We start from the raw sequence: 20,436 nt of genomic DNA, 5'->3' as shown, positions 1-20,436 counted from the left end.
ACATAAAGGGAAATGGGCAAGAGACCTGCCTGAGGATATGGGGAGGGCTGAGCCATGCTGAGGGCCTATTTGGTGGCACACAAGTGTAATAGTGTCAAAAGCACAATGTTTCTACTATGGAGCTGGCAGGGCTTTAGGTTACCACAAGAAAAGTGCAGTCTTGCTCTGCATAGTTAAGAGTCCTCAAGGAAAGAGGACTTCCTTTCTGTACCACACACTCAAACAGAGGCTGACAAACCCGAGCAAGTTCAAGGATGGTAACTGGGATGAAGGTGTGAGGAAATCCCAAAAGTGATCATTCTGAAGCTGGTCTGAGATGGAGTGAATAGGCTGTTCCTCAGTCTGCCAAGATCATGGAAATACATATTGATTACCAATTAACAGAGCAGCACCTCCAGTATTTATTCTCCCTTGATTATACAATCAGGCCTTAATCGTACTGGAGAAGGGTGGGGAGATCAGAAGACAGAGGAGAGGAAGCGGTGGCTCATGCCTGTGATCCCAGCACTTTGGGAGGCCAAGGCGGGCGGATCACGAGGTCAGGAGATCGAGACCACCTGGCTAACACAGTGAAACCCCGTCTCTACTAAAAAAATACAAAAAATTAGCCAGGCGTGGCGGCGGGTAGTCCCAGCTACTTGGGAAGCTGAGGCAGGAGAATGGTGTGAACCTGGGAGGCGGAGCTTGCGGTGAGCCCAGATTGCGCCACCGCCCTCCAGCCTGGGCAACAGAGTGAGACTCCATCTCAAAAAAAAAAAAAAAACAAAGAGAAGAGGAAGACATTGGTGAACTTCATTTCCATGGGTAGAAGTGGACGACAGAGGCAAACTGACTTCCAAATAAAATGGATTCCAAATAAAATACAGAGATCTGGGCTCATGATACAGGGCTAATCAATCAGAGACACTAGTCAAAGAATTTTGTTACTGCTCAATTCCACACAGCAAATTCATTTCTGCCCTCCCGCCACCAGGATACTGATTCTTGTCCCCTTCCTCTGTTTCATCCCATCAGTTACCAAGTCCAGCAAATTCCACCTCCTTAATCTCTCAACTCCTCCCACCCCTCTCCATCTCCACTGTCACTGCCTTCATCCAGATCTTCATCCTGATACCTGGATCACTGCAACTGTACCCAACTGGTCCCCTGCTTGTCTTCTGTCCAGTGTAACCACCACATTACTGCCTGGGTAATTTAAAACACAAGAGGATGTCCCATCTGTTTTAAAATCTTCAGTGTCCTGCTCTCCACCCCCGCCCCCACATTTTAGAGTCCAAACTTCTAGGCCTGGCAATATTAATGACTACTGTTTATTATTTATCATCTACCAGTGCCAAGTGAGTAACATATCACCTCATTCAGTTTTTATTTCCCCTTCTTAGAGATGAGGAAACTGAAGCTTAGAAAGGAAGTGACTTGCCCAGGGTCACAAAACTAGGTCAGTGGCAATGCGAATATTGGCACGCAGCTATCTTGGATCCCAAAGTCTATGTGCTCTTAACATGCTATTGTCCACAGGGTCCTTCACGATGTGGCCAGTGCTTACCTTTCCAGTCACCTCTCATCCTACACCTCCACACTGCCACTCCAGTGAACCACAAGCAGGTCATGCATTCTCACCTCTAGCCCTTTGCTCATACCACTTCGAACCACTCTTCACCTGCCAAATCTTGTTCATCCTTTAGGTCTTGGCTAAAGCAGCATCTCCTCACTGAAACCTTTTTTGATAAGTCAGCCTGACTTATGAGTACCCTAAGTCATCCTCTACCAAACCTCCGCAATAGCTCCATGCCATACCGTTGCTACCTCCTTGACTTAAAAAAAGGTAAACTCTTTGGGGACAGGGATGTGTATCTTACTCATTTTTGTATTCCCAGCTTGCAGTGCAGTGCCAGACACACAGCTGAAGCTCAATAAATGTTTATTCTCTATAATGAGATGCTGGCTGGGAACAGAAAAGGGAACCTATGGTTGAATAATGGAAAGTCCAGTACTCAGCTCTTAAAGGATTTCAAAATCATGTCACATGAGGGCAGGAAGGAGCTGGCCAAGATAAACGGAAGGGGAAGGAGAGATGTTCTAAGCAGCAGAAGCAAACCGCTACAGGTGAGACACACCTGCAAGCAGCTTAACAAGACCGAAGCAGCGTCGGGGGATGGGAGAGCAGTTTAGCAACATAAGCCATTCCAAGACTGGCCTTTTTTTTATTCAAGTGTTAGGTCATTTCCTCAGGGAAGCTATCCCTGACCAGCTAGCTTTTATGCTTCCCCCAATTACTCTCCATCCCATGACCCTGTTTCTTTTTGTAGTACGTTTCAGAATCTGAAACACCTACCAACCCTCATTGACAATGCCGCCACCGCTGGCACCACCACTATTATTAGAAGGTGCCATGAAACAGGGTTCTTTTTCATCTTATTTTACTGATAGATCACCCGTGCCCACAATAATGCCAGGCACATAACAGGCAAATACGTGTTTCATTCATTCATCCAACAAATATTTATTGAGCATATATAATATGCTAGGCATTGCTCTATATGCTGGGGATATAACAAAACACGACAAAATTTGCTGTCATCGTTAAGTTTACTATCAGCAAATATGTTAAATATACTTAGCCTAGAGAAGAAAAGGTGAGAAGACGATGACAAACTAGCAGCTTTCAATGATGTATAGGGCAATTAAATGCAGGAATGATTCCAAGAGCCTAAAGAAGGAACAGTGAGCTAAGACTACTGAGTAGCTGCTTTCAGCTCAACCTAAGAGTCAGAACTGGGGAAGGACCAAACAGGGGCAACCAGAAGTAGAAAGCTTTCTGTCACTGAAGATATCTGGCCAGTGGGCAGAGGTGTCAGAGAAAAAAATCTAAGTAGACAATGAAAAAGGGAGGCTGGGATCCACAGGTCCCAAACTGGCAGCCACAGATATGACTGGTTACAGTTGAACAGGGTTTTGTAAAAATTGAGTTGCCAATGTTTTTAAAAAACAGAATTACTTGCCTATTTTTTAAAAATGGCATCAGTCACCAGTGTTTAAAAATCAGGAAATTGCACGCACGTGCACACACAGTTTGGCTTTTACTTCTCCAACATCATGTACGTTAGTACTGTACTTATAAAATTCATTTCGGTAAAATTAAAAGTTTGACTCTATTTCTGACAAATGTTCTAACACCTGCATTTACCTCACCGGATTGATTCTTATTGTGCATTATTTTCTAACCCCGTAACCAAGGAATCGAGAATCTTCTTTCTCAGAAAGTAAACTTATTTAACCTCCTCACTTAACAAATGACGGAGTATCATTCCCATTTTACAGATGAGGGAAAAGCAGCTTGAAAGAAGAAGGAACGCGCCAGAGACAGCAAAGCCAGACACAGCTAGGCTAGGAATCCAAATGTCCTATCTCCCGTGTTCCAACACTGAAGATTCTGAGCATTGCCTACCAAGAGGACAGGAGGGGCTGACTTAGGAAATAAGCACGAGCTTCCTAGTCAGAAGACCCCGGACTGAACCAGTCTGAGGGGACGCGGCTACAGACGAAGGGCGCCAGCCGTAATCAGTGAGTCCCTGGAGGAGGAAGGACCACCTAGAAGCTGGCAAAGGAAGACCCTGAGACCTGCTGTGACCCCCGCCCTCCCTAGCGAGCTCGCCCCTTGACTCCAGGCTTCCAAAACCGATCCAGCAAGACCCCACTACACCCTCGCCCGCCGCGGCTCACTTACCGCCGCTCAACTTCCGGCAACCACAGCTCTCTCTGAGACGCGCGCCCGGATGACGCAACGCGGCCCTGCCCGCGCCTGCCACCAGGAAGCGGCGCGCGTGCGCAGAGGACCAGAGGCAAGCCGGAGAAATGCGCCCCTAGCACCGGGCTAAGTGGGAGGAACTTGAGCCGTGGGGAGGGCGGGGCATCAGGGGGAGGCGATGGAGAGTGTCTCCCTTACCAGGTGTCGGAATGTCTACATTCCCTTCGGGCTTTTAAGAAAGTGCCCCACGTTTTCTCTTTTGATTTCAGAGGATAACAGGAATGATCACCATGGACATTCTCCAGGAGAGGCGGCATCAAACGCAGCACAGGGGACATGAGGGTGGCAGGTGTGGAGAGCCAGGAGATGAGTGAGAATTTTAGTAGGAAAAGGCCGGTGAACGTCTTCAGTGACCAACCTGCCTTTTCTAAACCAGCCATCATTTTCATAGCTCCTCACTGTAAGTGAGATGAAGTTATTCCCTCTCAGTACTTGTTGGTTAGATACTATGCGCGTGCGAAGCACTGGACAGGTGTTGAAGATACAGCAGTGATTATGACAAGTTTCTCTATCTGGCCTGTAAGGCCTTTCACAAGTTAACTTTGATATACCACTCTAGACTCATAATCAAGAACGATGACTGCTATTAATTTACTAGCCACCATATTTTTAGGGTTTTACGTCTCTAATCCTCACAAGAGTCCTGAAAGGTATCACCAAGTTACCTATGAAAGAACAGAATCTAAGAAAAGTTAGGTGGTTTGCTGAAAGTTAAAGGGCTTTTGGGCCAGGAACATAATCTGAAGTCTGTTTGATTCTGGCAAATAAGAAAACAAATCCAGACTAATAAGGAGACTTATTAGAAAGGATTACTGCAAGAAATGGGAGAGGTAGGAGAGAAGGAACTGTGCAATAGCAGAGGGAGACTATTGCAATAGAGAGATCATTCTAACCAAAAAATCCGCAGATGTTTCAATAGTTAGGAAAAAAGAGGGTTCCCCCACCCCCAACACTCCCCAAAGGCAGGTAAACAACGCTAGAAACAACCGAATATGGGAAGGGGGATGAAGAGGTGGCTTGATCAGATATTAGATCAGAGAATGTTTTATCTTGAGACCAACCTATTCTCAGTAGGGGTTGTATGCTAGCTCAAGCTGAGAGTGGATTAAAGTAAGGAGCCTGGGGAAAGGAAAGAAGCTTAACCCAAGTTTGGTTCATAAGCATTTTTTCCATCTGGTCAATGGAGACAAGCAGCTCTGTAATCATTTATGAGGCAAAGAATGGGAATTCAGAAGGACTATGTTTGACCTTGCCACAGTAAACAAGGGAGGCAACCATGAGTCATTTAAGTGACATGAGAATGGGTATTTCTTTGTAGTGAACACTTTCTGAAGCACAAAAAGGTTAAGAAAGATTTCTTTTTTTCTTTCTTTTTTTTTTTGTGTGTGTGACAGGGTCTCCCTCTGTCACCCAGGATGGAGTACAGTGGAGTGATCATAGCTCACTGCAGACTCAACCTCCTGAGCTCAAGGGATCCTCCCACCTCAGCCTCCTGAGTAGCTGGGACTACAGGTGCATGCCATCATGCCAGGCTAATTTTTTCATTTTTTGTAGAGACTGGGTCTTGCTATGTTGCCAAGGCTGGTCTTGAACTCCTGGACTCAAGTTATCCTCCCACCTCCACCTCCCAAAGTGCTGGGATCACAAGTGTGAGCCACCTTGCCCAGCAAGAAGGATTTCTTTTTTTCTTTTTTCTTTTTTTTTTTTTTGAGATGGAGTTTCGCTCTTGTTGCCCAAACTGGAGTGCAATGGCGCAATCTCGGCTCCCTGCAACCAAACAGTAGGGACGTCACCTCCTATATGAAGGCATACCTCATATGCACCACCTCTAGGCTTTACTCTATTGAGCATATATGAGCCTAAGTTAAAGTTAGTTCTTTATAAGTTTGACTCCACTGCTGGGTTTTGTGATTTTATAATGAACACCTTTTAGAGCTTCTGCCCAACTCACAGTAATCCTTGCTTCTCTGGGAACTGCTGATTCTCCAGCTATGTTTGTACCACCTGTGCCATCCCAGCCTCCAACCCCTCCAGAGTTGACTGGAGTAAAGCGGACACAGGATGATTCTTTATCCTGAGTTTGGGACTTTTGAACTGATGTTCATAGAGTGGGAATAGGATTAGTTTATGTAGATCATTGGCAGTATCCTAGAGAGGGAGTTTCCTTGAATTCTTAGCTTGAGATTCCTATGGCTGACTTGACTCAAGCCCTCCTCAAGGCAAAGTCATCCAAAGCATCACTAGATTCCACAAAGCATGCCATGCTATGTGGCTTGAACATTTGTCCCCTCCAAAACTCATGTTAAAATTTAATTGCCATTGTGATCATATTGGGAGGTGGGATCTTTAAGAGGTGTTTAGGTCATGGGTTTCCACCCTCATGAATGCACTAATGCGGTTATCATGGGAGTGAGTTCTTTATTACAGGAGTGGGATTGCTCCTTTTTGCTCTCTCTTGACCTCTCTTTGCTCTTTCATCATGTCATGATGCATCAGGAAGGTCCTTACCAGATGCCAGCACCTTGATATTACACTTCCCAGCCTCCAGAATTGTGAGCCAATAAATTTCTGTTCATTATAAATTACCCAGTCTGTGATATTCTGTTATGGGAGCACAAAACAGACTAAGACACTCTAGTAACTATTCACAAAGTTGATTTCTGTCACTTGCAAACCTGAAGTAGCTCCACAGGGTTGAAATCATGTCTTTCTATCTCAGGTCAGACATTGTCTCCTAACGGCCTAAGAAGTGCTGGAAAAATATTTGTTAGTTAACAGATAAGGTCTGGGAATCCAAAATAGATATGGGGACCAGAGCTAATGATTGCTCAGATGACAAATGAGGCTTCCTTATTAGCAGAAAGATAGGGTGAGGCTAAGGAAGAAGACCTGCCTCTACTGCCTGGAATGGGGTAGGCAGACCACTGGGGCTCCAAGACATGGAGCATTAAGAAGGATGCAGACCCAGGAGCCTTAAAAAGGCAGAGAGTGTTCTCAGACACAGCAGGGTCACGAGGCCCTGTGACACTTATTCACGGCTACAGTGATTCAGGTCAATCCATCTTCATCATTTGTCTTGCATCTCAGTTGAGGAGAGTACATGCTCCCCACAATGAGAACTATATGTCACATCAAGCTAGGCTTTGAAAGCCTGACAAATTGTGGAATGATAGATATTGGCAAATAAGATCTTTAACAGCATGTTTACTTTATTTATTTTATTTTATTCAGAGTCTCTCTTTGTCACCCAGGCTGGAGTGCAGTGGCCCAATCTTGGCTCACTGCAGCCTCAACTTTCTGGGCTCAAGTGATCCTCCTGCCTCAGCCCCCCAAGTAGTTGGGACTGCAGGTTTGCATCACAGCACCTGGCTAATTTTTGTATTTTTAGTGGAGACAGAGTTTCACCATGGTGACCAGGCTTGTCTCGAACTTCTGGACTCCAACCATCTGCCTGCGTCAGCCTCCCAGTGTGCTGGGATTACAGGCATGAGCCACCATCCTTGGCCAATAGCATGTCTCTATGGCACTTAGGGTGCATAAACAGCCAGGAGCATCCCAGCATCTTTTTCATGCTGAGTTAAGACTATTAAATCCACCTCCTGGAAGTCCATGCAGTGCCCATCTTCAAAAGAGGTCAGAAATTGTCCACAAGTCAAGTAGTCAAATGACCAATTTATTAAATGGACAATTTGCAAGCTCATAGATTTTCTGAATGAACACTTTGCTAACATTACAATGTATAAGGTTTATAGCAATTTCTATTGAAGGGAAGGGCTTCACAAGCTTTTAAAGATTGATGTGCTACTGTGATTGACAGGTTTACATTTTATTTTCAGAGGAGCATTTTAAGGAATTTTTTATTTATCAAAATATAAGGGTGGTTTATTCTGCCTTTGAATATATTTAACATATGAATACATTAATGAAGAATATGTTCCTGAATGTGGATTTTTCTTGATTGTATTAATATTATGCCATTCAGTTTACTTTCTTTTCATTCCCTTTCTCTGCTTCTCTTCTATCTCCCCATGTCTCAGTTTCTCCCTCTGCCTCCTCCTCATATCTTCATCTCTCTGTCTTTTTTTCCCCCCTTAGAAACAGATTCTCGCTCTGTTGCCCAGGCTGAAATGCAGTGGTGTGATCATAGCTCACTGCAGCCTCCAACTCCTGGGCTCAAGTGATCCTCCCACCTCAGCCTCCCAAAGGGTTGAGATTACCAGCATAGGCCACCATGCCGAGCTCCTCTCTACCTTAGTCTCCTCCTACAATCACTCCCCATCTCTGCCTTTCAGTATCCTCATCTCCTGCACATCCCTTGCCCTCTCTCGTCTTCACTGTCCCCCACCTTTTCCCCTTAGTCTTTCCTCTCTGATGCCCTGTCTCACACCCCCATTTCCTCCTATTTTTCCCCTGTCACCCGCAGTCTCTTTATTCCTCCTTTCCTGTCTCTCCCTGCAGTAGCAGCAAGCTGGAGGCAAAGACAAATTGAACATTCTTCAATGTGCTGCCATGAAAAAAAACAAAATCACTTACTGCAACTTCACAACCATTGTAGGAAAACGTGATTAGAAACCTCATCCAATATGAATTGTATTAAATGTTGTGAATAGTTACAAAGAAGTCAATGTTTGGTAAATTGGTAAATTGGTAAATTGGGCAATTGGTCATTTGAAGAACTGGCTTGAAGTTAATCAGCCTTAAGCCCATGAAAAGAATCCTGAAGGAGTTTCTGGGTCTGCAAGGTTCTTTCTTAATGATCAAGGTCCCTATAACAGCCTTCTCTTAGGAGGTGCTTATTTTAGTATTTAGGGCAGAAGGCCTGACTTCATCTGGATTTTGTGCAAGCCATCAGCCACTGATGGGATGGGGCTTTCTTAGTGGGCTGGGGCTGACATTTCTGTATCATAGTCTGTTGTCTTTTATACATTCAAAAATTAATTTCCATCTTTCAGACAGGAGTAGGAAGAGCAGACTGATAAAGTGGAAAGGAAGCACATTCCAAAATCAGACCTTGGAGTAGTTCTTCAATCTCTCTGGGCCTCAGTTTGCCTATTTGTAAAGATGGAAATCTCCCTCATGAAGTTGTTGTAAAGGCAACGTTACATAATGGCAACAATACCATTAGATAACATTAGATAAAACACAAAGCCTGGCACATGGTATGTGCTCAGCATGTTTTAAAAATGCATAGGAGTGCCTCTGTGTACCAGACACTATGCAAGCACTAGAGACACTGTATACAATAATGCATAGACCTTGTTCCTTAGACTCTGATAATTTATATTTATTGACCATTTATTGTTCTTGTCAGACTCAAATCCAGGTCTCTTTGACTCAGAGGCAGAGTTCACAATCAGTTCTCTCCACTAGTCGCCTCGATTGTTCATGATAAAGAATGGATACTTAGCTACTTGTCCATGTGGAGTGCTCTTTCGGAGTGTTCTTTGGTCCTGAGGGACCCTGAGGAGCAGCTCTCTCATAGGGAGGTCTTCTGAACAATGGTTTCTGACCTGGAAACAGACCAGCTGCAGCTTCTGAAACTGGGATTAAAGTCTCCTAAACTCCCCTAGTTCTGAACAAGAAGTTTGGGGAGTGCAAAGCAAAGTGAGAATGAAGCTTTTAATAAAAAGTAAATCCTTTTGAAAAGACATTTACAAATGTGATCAGAAACCAAAGAGAAACCCCATATCAAACTTTTGTTAACATGTGGTGGTACATTTCAATACATCTTCTTAGTCCAAGAGACTCAGAAAGGTAGAAATAAATAAATCACATACAGTATGCTTTTAAACATCATATTTTAGGTAGGTAAAAATATCTCATGTTAACAGATCATGCAAAGAGGAACACAAAATACAAAATATCAGCTTGCTCCATTTGTTATACATATTATGGTTTAGCATCAAGTTTTAAAACATAAATCACAAGCAGATTGCAACATAAACACCAAGTAAAACTATATGTTCCTATGTCTTTGCCAGTTTTTGCTTAACAGGTATGGCTATGAAAGATTACAATGACTGTTTGACAAATGCAACAGAACTCACAGATAAAAATGCACTTGGATCCTTCAAAGCCTCACCTTCTGTAGGTGCACAGGAACTCCATGTCAGCTGTTCGGCTACTCAACATACCATTTTGAGCTGCCACCACTCTTGGGAATACTGTATATGTGTATGTATGCACACTTAAGAGGGCACATTGTTAAAATATTATATTTATTTATGTTTTTCTGAGACAGAGTCTTGCTCTGTTGCCCAGGCTGGAGTGCAGTGGCATGATCTTGGCTCACTGCAACCTCCACCTCCTGGGTTCAAGCGATTCTTGTGCCTTGGCCTCCTGAGTAACTGGGGCTACAGGCATGCCCCACCATGCCCAGATAATTTTTTAGTTTTAGTATAGACAAGGTTTCGCCATATTGGCCAGACTGGTCTTGAACTCCTGGCCTCAAATGATCTGCCCACCTCGGCCTCCCAACGTGCTGGGATTATAGGCTTGAGCTACGACGCCCAGCCAAGAGGACACATTTTTGCCTTTTGGAGAAAATATGCTACAATAAGTTGGAACCCCAGAGGATTTGTATTCTAACTTTCTCAAATAACTAGCTATGTGACCTTGGGTACCTCTCTCACCTTGCTGCACCTCAATTTGCTCCTCTGCAAACTAGAGTTAGAACATTGCTGGACTTAAATGAGACAAACCTAGTACACCCCTCAAAAAATATGGCATTCTGCCCCCATTCCTTCTTTTAATTTTTAACGTGCAACAATTCAAAAATATTTCATTTCTCTTTCTTTTGAGGACACCTTTTGCCACCACTTTTTTAATAGCCAAAGGAAATTGGGGGTTAAAGACGATGGGTGTGCAAGCTGCATAATTTTCTATCCACTCTAAACATGTGTGAGTAAGAAATAATAAGGCAGAATTTCCAGGGTGGTTTAGACACTGGTTCTGGAGAAAGCTGTAAAAGAGGCTCAGAAGAGAAGTTTTCTGAGAAGGGGGCCCCTGTGGAACAGCTGTCATGCCTCTCAAGGTGACCCCTGGAAGGGGACAGCAACTATTCGCATGGATAAGGTCTCTGCAGTCATACAGCTCCATTCTAGGAGGACTCAAGAGTTCTTTTCAATTCTCCAGTGGAACCCTAGCCACGTGTCCCTTCAGTTGTCAATCATTTGACTTAGAAAGCTTGAATTACAATGAGAGTCTGAGGCTCCCATAGTTCCTGGGGAGCAGGAGAGCTCCATCCAGGTCTGATTCTCTTTTTTTTCTTTTTGAACCCAGTTACAAGAAACAGGTCTGATTCTCTTGCAAAGATTCTGCTTCCTCCTCAAAGTTCAATCTCTCTGCTGATCACCACCATCTGCTGTTCTTCTATGGTGCCTAAGAACTTTCCAAACTACCAAGCCCCTAAGACTGTGGTTTGGATTCCAGAAAGCCTAGGTGCCTGCCTGGCAACACACAGGCCTTCATCCTCTATTTCCCCTTGTTGGACATCGTAAGAATCGTTTTGTTGCATCCTCTCAGAGCCTCCCCTAGGAGCGAATATGCAGAATTCTCTTGAACGTCTTCTTGAAGTTCTCATTGCACAAGGGGTAGATGAGGGGATTCAGCGTGGAGTTGATATAGCCCAGCCAGATGGTGAACATGTGCAGATGTTCATTGCAACAGCTCTTGCAGAAGGCAATGACCATGAAGAAGATGAAGTAAGGGATCCAGCAGAGGATGAAGGCTGCCATGATAAAACCCAACTGTTTGGCGGCCTTCCTTTCGCGGTTCATGTGCAACCCAGATACATACTGTCTCGAATGTGAGCGGAGCCTCTTCCAAGTAAACTTGATGTAATCCAGGCCTGTGTTAGACCCACTCCTCAATTTGCCTTTGCCTGGTGCTGTCTCTGTGATGGTATCTGAATCTGTTCGAGAGAAAGATTGGCTATCACCTAACGTCTGATCCTCTGGCATCTCGCTGGCCTCATGTGTGTTCAGGCCCTGCTCATCTGTCTTGAGCTGGCCATGGCTCTGGTTGACGGCTACATAGTCCCTGCTACTCCCCTCTGCCGCAGTCTGCATCTGCACAATATCAAGTGGAAAGCAGTGGAGTTTGTCTACTTCTCCATCATCCTCTTGGCTGAAGACAACTGGGGATTTCATCTCCTTGGGGGTTTGGGATGGTGACTTCAAGACAGATCCACCACCAGCATCTTTTGGCTTCCTTTTAAGAACCTCCCAGGGAGACTCCTTCCCTGGTTTCTTGGCACCCCCCTTGAAGTTCTCTGGCCTCAGCTTAATTTCTGAGAAGGAAGGGAGGGATCCATTGATGAGCTCCCGGTGCTGGCAGTGTTGTCGTACGGCCTTGTAGATCTTGGCATAGAACCAGAGCATGAGCAAGGTGGGCAGGTAGAAGTTGATGATGGCAGTCATGACCTTGAACCAGGTGACATCATAGAAATCTGTCTCACACTTGTCCTCTCGGCGCACCGAGGTCTGCTGCTTGAAGTGATTCCAGCCTAGAATGGGAATAACCCACAGAAAAGAGAGAAACCAGGCCCCCAAAATGGTGGCCGAGGCTCGGGTCTTGGTACGATACTTAAGGTACCTGAGGGGCTGCTGGACAGAGCGGTAGCGATCAATGCACAGGATGAAGACACTGAAAATGGACGCTGTGCTGGCCACGTAGTCCATGGAAAGCCAAAAGAGGCAGAGAGGACGGCCCAGTAACCACTTGGACGTGAGCAGGTAGAGGATGTTCATAGGCATGACGACAGCACCCACGATCAGGTCTGCCACCGAGAGGCTGACGATGTACAGGTTCCCCACGGTGTGGAGCTTCCGCTCACTCCGTACAGCATACAGCACCAGCAGGTTGAGCCCCACTGTGACCAAGGAGATAGTGCTCAGGACCACCACCAGTGGCATCAGCTGGGGGCTGGCCATAGTGGTCTTGTTCCCCTCACACATCTTGTCTTCTAGGAGGTAGGAGGAATTGGGGAGGGTCATTGGCATAAGAGCAGCCACCAGTTATGGCTCACTCCCTGGGAGAAAAGATAGAAAAAGTAAGGTCAGAGACTTGGGTGATCAGTGGCCACTTAGCAGCATGATGTTCATCAGACTGGAGTTGTATGCTCTTGGGGGTAATAGACACTGCTGGTTACCTACTCAACAGCCATGTCCCCTTTTCCTTATTCATGCATTCATTCCCTCACTCAACAACTATTTATTGAATTCCTGTCACTCTTCTAGGTATTGAGGATATAGCTGTGAACAAAACAGACAAAAATGTTTGCCCTTACGGAATGTGCATTCTAGTGAGAGAGTTGGGCAGAAGCAAGGTAAATAAGGAGTTTGTAGAAATCTAATTCTGCACATGTTCTGGGAATGTGGGCTGCATCCTCATGTGTCTAAGCAGAATATGGCAATCTAGTTCCTCTTTACAGTGGCGGATAGAGGAGTGACCATGAGATACCACCATGGCCAAGGAATTGGATAAGGACGTCAAATGGCAGAGGTGGAGTTTTTAGGAACGTTCTTCCTTTCTGACAAATGAGCAAAACAAGAAAAATTGTTGTTGCTCACTTGCCTCCTCCTTCCTGACAGGATGTGTGGAAGTGATGTTTGAGGCCATGACAGTCATCTTGGGACCATCGGGAATGCCAAGAAAATGCCAACCTAGGGCCTCACTGTCGCTAAGCTGCTGAGCCAACTCTGGAATCTTCTTCTCTCAGACTTGTTATTATGGGAAATAATTAAATGGGTTTTGTTTTGCTTTGCTTTGCTTTTTTTCTTTTTGCTTACATCACTGTTGTGGGAGTTCTTACTTGCAGCTAAAACCATCCCTAACTGATACAGAGGAGGTTCTAAGGGGACACACCAGAGGCACATAAAGCATGAAATAAATCTAGCATATCTTTTTAGAGGAAAGTTCTCAAGTGAAAAGGGGATTATGTTATTTGGAAAAGTATATTTGTTATTTTACTCTTCTATTTGAAAAACAAACAATTTTTTTAAAATTACATAAATCATGCCAAGCAATATGTAACAAGACCCTTGCTAGTAGGCTGGAAATGGTGGCTTACACCCATAATCCCAGCATTTGGGGAGTCTGAGGTGGGAGGATTGCTTGAGGGCAAGAGTTAAAGGTGGAATGATCACTTGAGGTCAAGAGTTGCAGCCTGGGCAACACAGTGGAATCCCGTCTTTACAATGAAATTTTTAAAAAATTGGCCCAGCATGATAGCACACACTTATAGTCCTAGCTACTCGGGAGGCTGCAGTGAGCTGTGATCACATCACTGCACTCCAGCTTGGGTGACAGGGCAAGATCCTGTATCTGAAAAACAAAAATAAAAATCCTTTGCTAGTAAGGCTCTACTGAAAACGGACTGTATCCTCTGTTATTGGTGATCCCCAAGTCAGGTGGTTGGGTGTGAAATTAAGTATTAAATCTTCTGGAAGGAGTTTTTAGATTTTTTTTCTTTTTTTTTTTTTGAGATAGAGTCTCACTCTGTCACCCAGGCTGGAGTGCAATGGCACCATCTCGGCTCACTACAATCTCCAGCTCCCAGATTCAAGTGATTCTCCTGCCTCAGCCTCCCGAGTAGCTAGGATTACAGGAGTGTGCCACCACACCCGGCTATTTTTTCTGTGTTTTTTTAGAAGACACGGGGTTTCACCATGTTGATCAGGCTGGACTTGAACTCCTGACCTCAGGTGATCCACCCACCTTGAACTCCCAAAGTGCTGGGATTACAGGCATGAGGCACCACGCCCAGCCTTTTTTTTTTTTTTTTTTTTTTTTTTTTAAAGACAGTCTCACTCTGTCACCCAGGCTGGAGTGCAGTGGCACCATCTCAGCTCACTGCAATCTCTGCCTTCCGGGTTCAAGTGATTCTCATGCCTCAGCTTCCCGAGTAGCTGCAATTACAGGCACCCACCACTACACCGAGCAAATTTTTGTATTTTTAGTAGAGAAAGGGTTTCACCATGTTGGTCAGGCTGATCTTGAACTCCTGACCTCAGATATCCGCCCACCTTGGCCTCCCATAGTGCTGGGATTACAGGCGTGAGCCACTGTGCCTGGCCAAGTTTTTAGATTTTCATATTCATCAAGAAGTGGTAAGTTTAAAGAAAACTGATAAACACTAATAAATAGTGTAAATTTATCTCAATAATTTAGCAAAAACAAATATTTTTACATTAAGACGAAGCCAGATAAGTTGTTGAGTAGAAGGCTAAATTAATTAATTAATGTATTCATTTATTTATTTAGAGACAGAGTCTCGCTCTGTCACCCAGGCTGGAGTGCAATGGCGCGATCTCGGTTCACTGTAACCTCTGCCTCCCGGGTTCAAGCGATTCTCCTGCCTCAGCTTGCTGAGTAGCTGGGATTACATGCACCCGCCACCACGCCCAGCTAAGTTTTGTATTTTTAGTAGAGACGGGGTTTCACCATATCAGCCAGGATCGTCTCAATCTCCTGACCTCATGATCCTCCCGCCTCAGCCTCCCAAAGTGCTGGGATTACAGGCGTGAGCCACCATGCCCAGCCTGTAGAAGGCTAAATTTATATAATTTTTTAAGATAAAAATCAAAACCCCACGATATTTGATCCTTGTGGAAGGAATCTTCTATATGTCTTTGGTGGAAAAACACCATTTTGAGCAGCACCGATTGTGCCCAAACTCTGCCATTTATTTTCTCAGTGATCTCTTGGCCTCCATCTTCTCATGTGTCAAATGGGTCGGGGGGGTAGACAATCTCTAAAGACTTTTCCAGGTCTCTTTCTTACAGTGGTATTTTTTGATGTCCTCCAGCTCTTAGCTGCCAGTCAGAGCAATCCTCTGATTGCTGATGGCGCCTCCTCTGACTTCTTCAACAACATCACTGTCTCCTTGGGTGACCCAAAGTCCTGCTGTATGCTCCTGTCACTCTGTGCTGTTGGCCTCGGGGGTCTCATCCTCTGACTTCCCTACTCCTCGGTCATCACCTCCTATGAGGACAACACTCCAGCCTGTATTTTTCTCCATTCCCGTATCTAATGCCTTGCAGCTTCACCTTCTGTCCTTATCGAGTCCAAACCCCGTGCAATTGTCCACAGCCACCTCTGGAAGGAAGAAAGTAAGCTGTGAAAGGAAAACAACTTGGGGCCCCAAAATCACTTAAGCTGAAGGGAAAAGTCAAACTGGGAACTGCTTTGGGCAAACCTGTCTCCCATTCTATTCAAAGTCATCCCTCTGCTCACTAAGATAAATGCATATCTTCTGATTGCCTCTTTTGGAGATGCTAATCAGAAACTCAAAAGAATGCAACCACGTCTCTAATCTACCTAAGTCCTAGAAGCCTCCTCCCAGCTTTGAGTTGACCCGCCTTTCCCAGACCGAACGAGTGTTCATCTTACATATATTAATTGTGCCTCATGTCTCCCTAGAATGTATAAAACCAAACTGTGCTCTGACCACCCTGGGCGCATAGTCAGGACCTCCTGTTGCTGTGTCATGGGTTTGCATCCTCAACCTTGGCAAAATAAACTTTCTTTCTAAATTAACTGAGACTTGTCTCAGATTTTCAGGGTTCATAAGGCTAAGGAAGTATTGTCTCAGGGATTTTTATTTTTTACTGTTTTGCTTGGAAGGAAGCAGGAAGTAGTTCCCCTAAATACTTCCCCAGCTTGGCATTCTCAAGGTGGCTCTCAGCTCCCTGGCCTCCAGAGGCGTCTCCTTTCTCTCTTTTCCTCATTGTCTGGCATATAGAGGGGAGAGAAACCATTTTTTATTTTATGTTATTTTTTACTTTTTAATTTTAATTTTAATTTGAGACAGAGTTTCGCTCTTGTTGCCCAAGCTGGAATGCAATGCTGCGATCTCAGCTCACTGCAACCTCCTTTCAGAGATGATAAATTCCTCTTTAAAAAGCTTTAGTTCCCTGTTCTTTGTTTCTTAAGACCAACTTCCTTGTACTTCCTTGTCTCCTAGCTACCTGTTCTGTAAACAGCCTTCCTGCCTTTGCCATGCTCAGACAAGTCCAGATATGCCTTCCCAGCTAGTAATGGACAGTCCCTCTTCCTTCCCACCTAATAGACCCTATTCAATTTTAAACCTTAGCCAATCAAGTTAGCTTAGATTGTGAGGTCCAACCCCAGCCAATGGGGAAAGGATACAGAAGTGCTAGGAACTGCCTTAGGGAGCAAAAACCCCTGCCCTACGCTGCTTTGTGTGCTCTTGCGATTGTGACTGGTGCAAGCTGCACCCTTCTGCAGAAGTAAATTTGTCTTGCTGAGGCATTTTCTGCCTACGTGCTGTTTTTCTTTGAGGCACCAGGCACTTGTTTCTAACAAATTTGGGAGTTCGTCTGGGATTCCCATTCTCCTCCTGGGAGGGGTCTCAGATCATCTCTCATGAGGAGATGCAGCCTGCTGCTTTGTTGAAGTGGCCTCAAGGGTAAGGGATTGAGACCCACCTGGTGTGATGAATAAACCTGGATTCCAGCAATGCGAGAAGAAAAGGCCTACAGATACTGTGGCGACCAGGTAACTCTGTGCACAGACCAAGGTAAGAAAAACCTTGGGGGTGGTGAAGTATTTCCTTGGTGGTCGGGACATCCTGGAGGTTGAAAGTGAGGGAGTAAGATGCACAATTGAGTGCAGAGCAAGTGCAGAGTCTGGATCTGATTCTGCAGTCACCTCATATGGCTTGAAGGCAGTTTGCCTGTTGTGGGGTTTATATCAACCTGCCTATGCTAAGAGGGACCTGAAAATTACCACAAGGGAAGCAGATGAAGGATGAAGCGAAAGCTGAAGAGTGTGAGAAATCTCTAGTAGGAGAAGTTGAGCCCCACAGACTCGCCAGGGTGCAAGAAATCTCTAGTAAGAAAGATTGCGCCCCAGGGATAAACACTTTCTCCAGGATGGGAAATACATCAAGTAAGACAAAAGATAGGAAAAATCATGATCGTGATAATATCCCCTCTGATAGTCCCCTAGGCCTAATGTTAGAATATTGGAAGGATAATGAAAGGACCAAACACAAGAAAAAGCAGCAAATGATAAAATACTCTGTTTTGTTTGGACTAAAGAACCTTCCTCTCCCCAAGCAGCTGCCACCACAGACCCCTCCCCTAAACCTAAAAAAGAAGCTTAAACCACTCTTAGATGACCCTTATGGAGTGGCAGATCAAATCAATCAGTTTTAGGACCCCAGTTATATACTTTGGATGAGTTAATGTCTATCTTAGGCATCTTATTCTCAGGAGAAGAAAGGAGCATGATATGCAGGACCACTATGACCATTTGGGAACGTGAACACCCTCCTGGTCAGAATGTTCCAGTGGCTGAACATAATTCCCAGCCCAGGATCCTCAATGGGATAACAACAGTATAGCCCATCGAGGAAGTATGAGAGACCTTAGGGAGATGGTAATAAAAGGAATTTGAGAATCAGTGCCCCACACCCAAAATCTTACCAAGGCCTTTAATATAAAACAGGGAAAAGATGAGGGACCGATAGAATTTTTAGAAAGGCTTAAAGAGCAAATGAGAAAAATATGCTGGCCTAGAATCAGAAGACCCCCTTGGACAAGGAATGTTAAAGCTCCACTTTGTCACCAATAGCTGGCCAGATATTACTAAGAAATCACAGAACAAATGTTTCAAATGTGGAAAAATAGGTCACTTTAAAAGACAATGTCCCAAATGGGAAAAAGAAGAAAAATCATCTCACTTATGGCTTTTGAAGAAGACTAGGGAAGTCAGGGGCTCTATCTTTTTATCTTGAGTCCCACCAAGAGCCCTTGGTAAATTTAGAAGTAGGACCTAAACCTGAGCTTATTACCTTTTTAATCGAGTCAGAAGCAGCTCACTCCTCAGTTTGTTATCTTCCATCTAGTGTAACTTGTTCACAAGAAAAACTTTTTATCTCTGGGGTAAAAGGAGAAGGATTTAGAGCAAAAATCTTAAAGGAGACAAAAATGAAATATAAAAACTGATCAGCTAGTATCAAATTTCCGTTAATTCCAGAAGCAGGGACAAATCTATTAGGAAGCGATTTAATACTAAAATTAGGCTTAGGCCTCCAAATCAATTATGGAAAATCCCTCCCCTCCCCTCCCTAATCTTGCTCACCACTGCAGATGAAGAACACATTTATCCCCAGGTATGGTCAAAAGATGGGATCAAGGAAAGTTACAGATTCCTCTGATTCATGTTAAATTTAAAACCCCTGGGGAAGTAGTAAAGAGAAAGAAATACCCTATTCCTTTAGAAGCCAGGGTAAATTCAAAACCTGTAATTGAAGGTCTTCTCCATGATGGGCTTCTTAAATCCTGTATGTCTCCTTGTAACACTCCAAAACTGCCTTTAAAGAAGGCAGACGGGTCATACTGGTTAGTGCAAGACCTTAGAGGTATTAATCAGATAGTACAGTAATTGATTTAAATTATGCCTTCTGGGCTTGTCCATTAGCAGAGGGCAGCCAGGACCTATTTGTCTTTGAGTGGAAAGACCCTCACTCCAGTTGAAAACAGCAATACCGATGGACAGTCTTACCCCAGGGGTTTACAGAGTCTCCAAATTTATTTAGTCAAATATTAGAACAAGTCCTAGAGAAACTTTCCCTGCCCTCATGCATATGCCTCCTCCAGTACATGGATGGTCTTCTAATTTCAGGAGATGATAGAAAAGAAGTAGCAGCCTTCTCAACTCATGTTTTAAATTTTCTGTGGGATGAAGGGTTAACAGTCTCAAAAAACAAACTCCAATTTGTAGAACCTGAAGTAAAATATTTAGGGCATTTAATTAGCAAAGGCAAATGGAAAATTGGGCTTGAACGGATTGAAGGAGGATTAGTCAGATACTGTCATCTATGGATAGACTCTTATGCCCTAGAAACAAAATTCTCATACAAAAAGCTCACACAAGACGAGCCAGACCCCGTCATTTGGCAAGCACCAGAAATCCAACAGGTGGAGAGGTTAAAACATCTATGAGTAACTGCCCCTGTCCTAGCTTTACCCTCCGTAAGCAGCCATTCCATCTTTTTGTCAATGTAAACAAGGGCGTAGCCTTAGGAGTACTTACCCAAAAGCACGGAGGCCACCAGCAACCCGTAGGCTTCCAGTCAAAATTCTTAACCCAGTAACCCACGGATGGCCCAAATGCATTCAATCTGTAGCGGCAACTGCTTTGCTAACAGAAGAAAGTGGAAAAATAACTTTTGGCGGAAACCCCATTGTGAGCACACCTCACCAGGTCAGAACTATCCTAAATCAGAAGGCAGAAAGGTTGCTTACTGACTCAAGAATTTTAAAATACAAGGTTATCTTGTTAGAAAAAGATGATTTAATCCTAACTACTGATGATTCACTTAACCCTGCTGCCTTCTTAACAGGAAATGCAAATGCAGAAAAAAAAACCCATGCCCCAGACCAGAAGAACTTGGGCATAGATGTTTAGATAAACTCCCTTTCAAACCGGAAGACACCTTTTTGTAGATGGTTCTTCTCAAGTAATAAAAGGGAAAAGGCATAACGGGTACTCAGGAGTAGACGGAGACACCCTACCTAATGACTGGTCTGAGCAAACGTGAGTTGTTTACACTAATTCAAGCCTTAAAATTTCTGCAAAACCAAGAGGGAACTATT

The 20,436-nt window shown here is 44.3% G+C and overlaps 2 protein-coding genes across 11 annotated transcripts in view; both read right to left on the bottom strand.

The window, feature by feature from the left end:
- ATG7 (autophagy related 7) overlaps positions 1 to 3,828 on the bottom strand; it is a 277,811-nt gene extending 273,983 nt beyond the window's left edge. For 4 of the 6 annotated variants that reach the window (XM_010377280.2, XM_030927947.1, XM_030927958.1 and 1 more), the window contains exon 1: positions 3,728 to 3,828. The gene's annotated coding sequence lies outside the window, so the exon portion shown is untranslated. The remainder of the gene's footprint in view (positions 1 to 3,727) is intronic. The other 2 variants (XM_010377281.2, XM_030927943.1) reach the window with 2 other exon arrangements.
- Positions 3,829 to 9,067: 5,239 nt separating this feature from the next.
- Positions 9,068 to 20,188, bottom strand: HRH1 (histamine receptor H1). Of its 5 annotated transcripts, XM_030927926.1 has the most exons (6): positions 19,874 to 20,188; positions 19,080 to 19,151; positions 18,630 to 18,715; positions 17,260 to 17,402; positions 15,593 to 15,907; positions 9,068 to 12,839 (listed from the first exon to the last, which is right to left on the bottom strand). In XM_030927926.1, exon 6 carries the CDS (start codon positions 12,808 to 12,810, stop codon positions 11,341 to 11,343), a length of 1,470 nt encoding a protein of 489 aa, XP_030783786.1. In that variant the 5' UTR covers positions 12,811 to 12,839; positions 15,593 to 15,907; positions 17,260 to 17,402; positions 18,630 to 18,715; positions 19,080 to 19,151; positions 19,874 to 20,188; the 3' UTR covers positions 9,068 to 11,340. The 5 variants fall into 5 exon arrangements, with proteins under 5 accessions (XP_030783786.1, XP_030783777.1, XP_010375581.1 ...); XM_030927917.1 differs by lacking the exons at positions 19,080 to 19,151; positions 19,874 to 20,188 and having other exon boundaries at positions 18,630 to 18,858; XM_010377279.2 differs by lacking the exons at positions 17,260 to 17,402; positions 18,630 to 18,715; positions 19,080 to 19,151.
- Positions 20,189 to 20,436: the final 248 nt, after the last annotated feature.

The sequence above is a fragment of the Rhinopithecus roxellana genome, chromosome 1, assembly GCF_007565055.1.
Source record: "Rhinopithecus roxellana isolate Shanxi Qingling chromosome 1, ASM756505v1, whole genome shotgun sequence".
Taxonomy (NCBI): Eukaryota; Metazoa; Chordata; class Mammalia; order Primates; family Cercopithecidae; genus Rhinopithecus; species Rhinopithecus roxellana.
The sequence above is the reverse complement of the archived record's forward strand: the minus strand, read 5'-3'. Positions and strand labels throughout refer to the sequence as shown.

Coding starts and splice junctions, on each gene's coding strand:
- HRH1 (XM_030927926.1), bottom strand. CDS start 12,810: ATGCCAATGACCCTCCCCAATTCCTCCTACCTCCTAGAAGACAAGATG.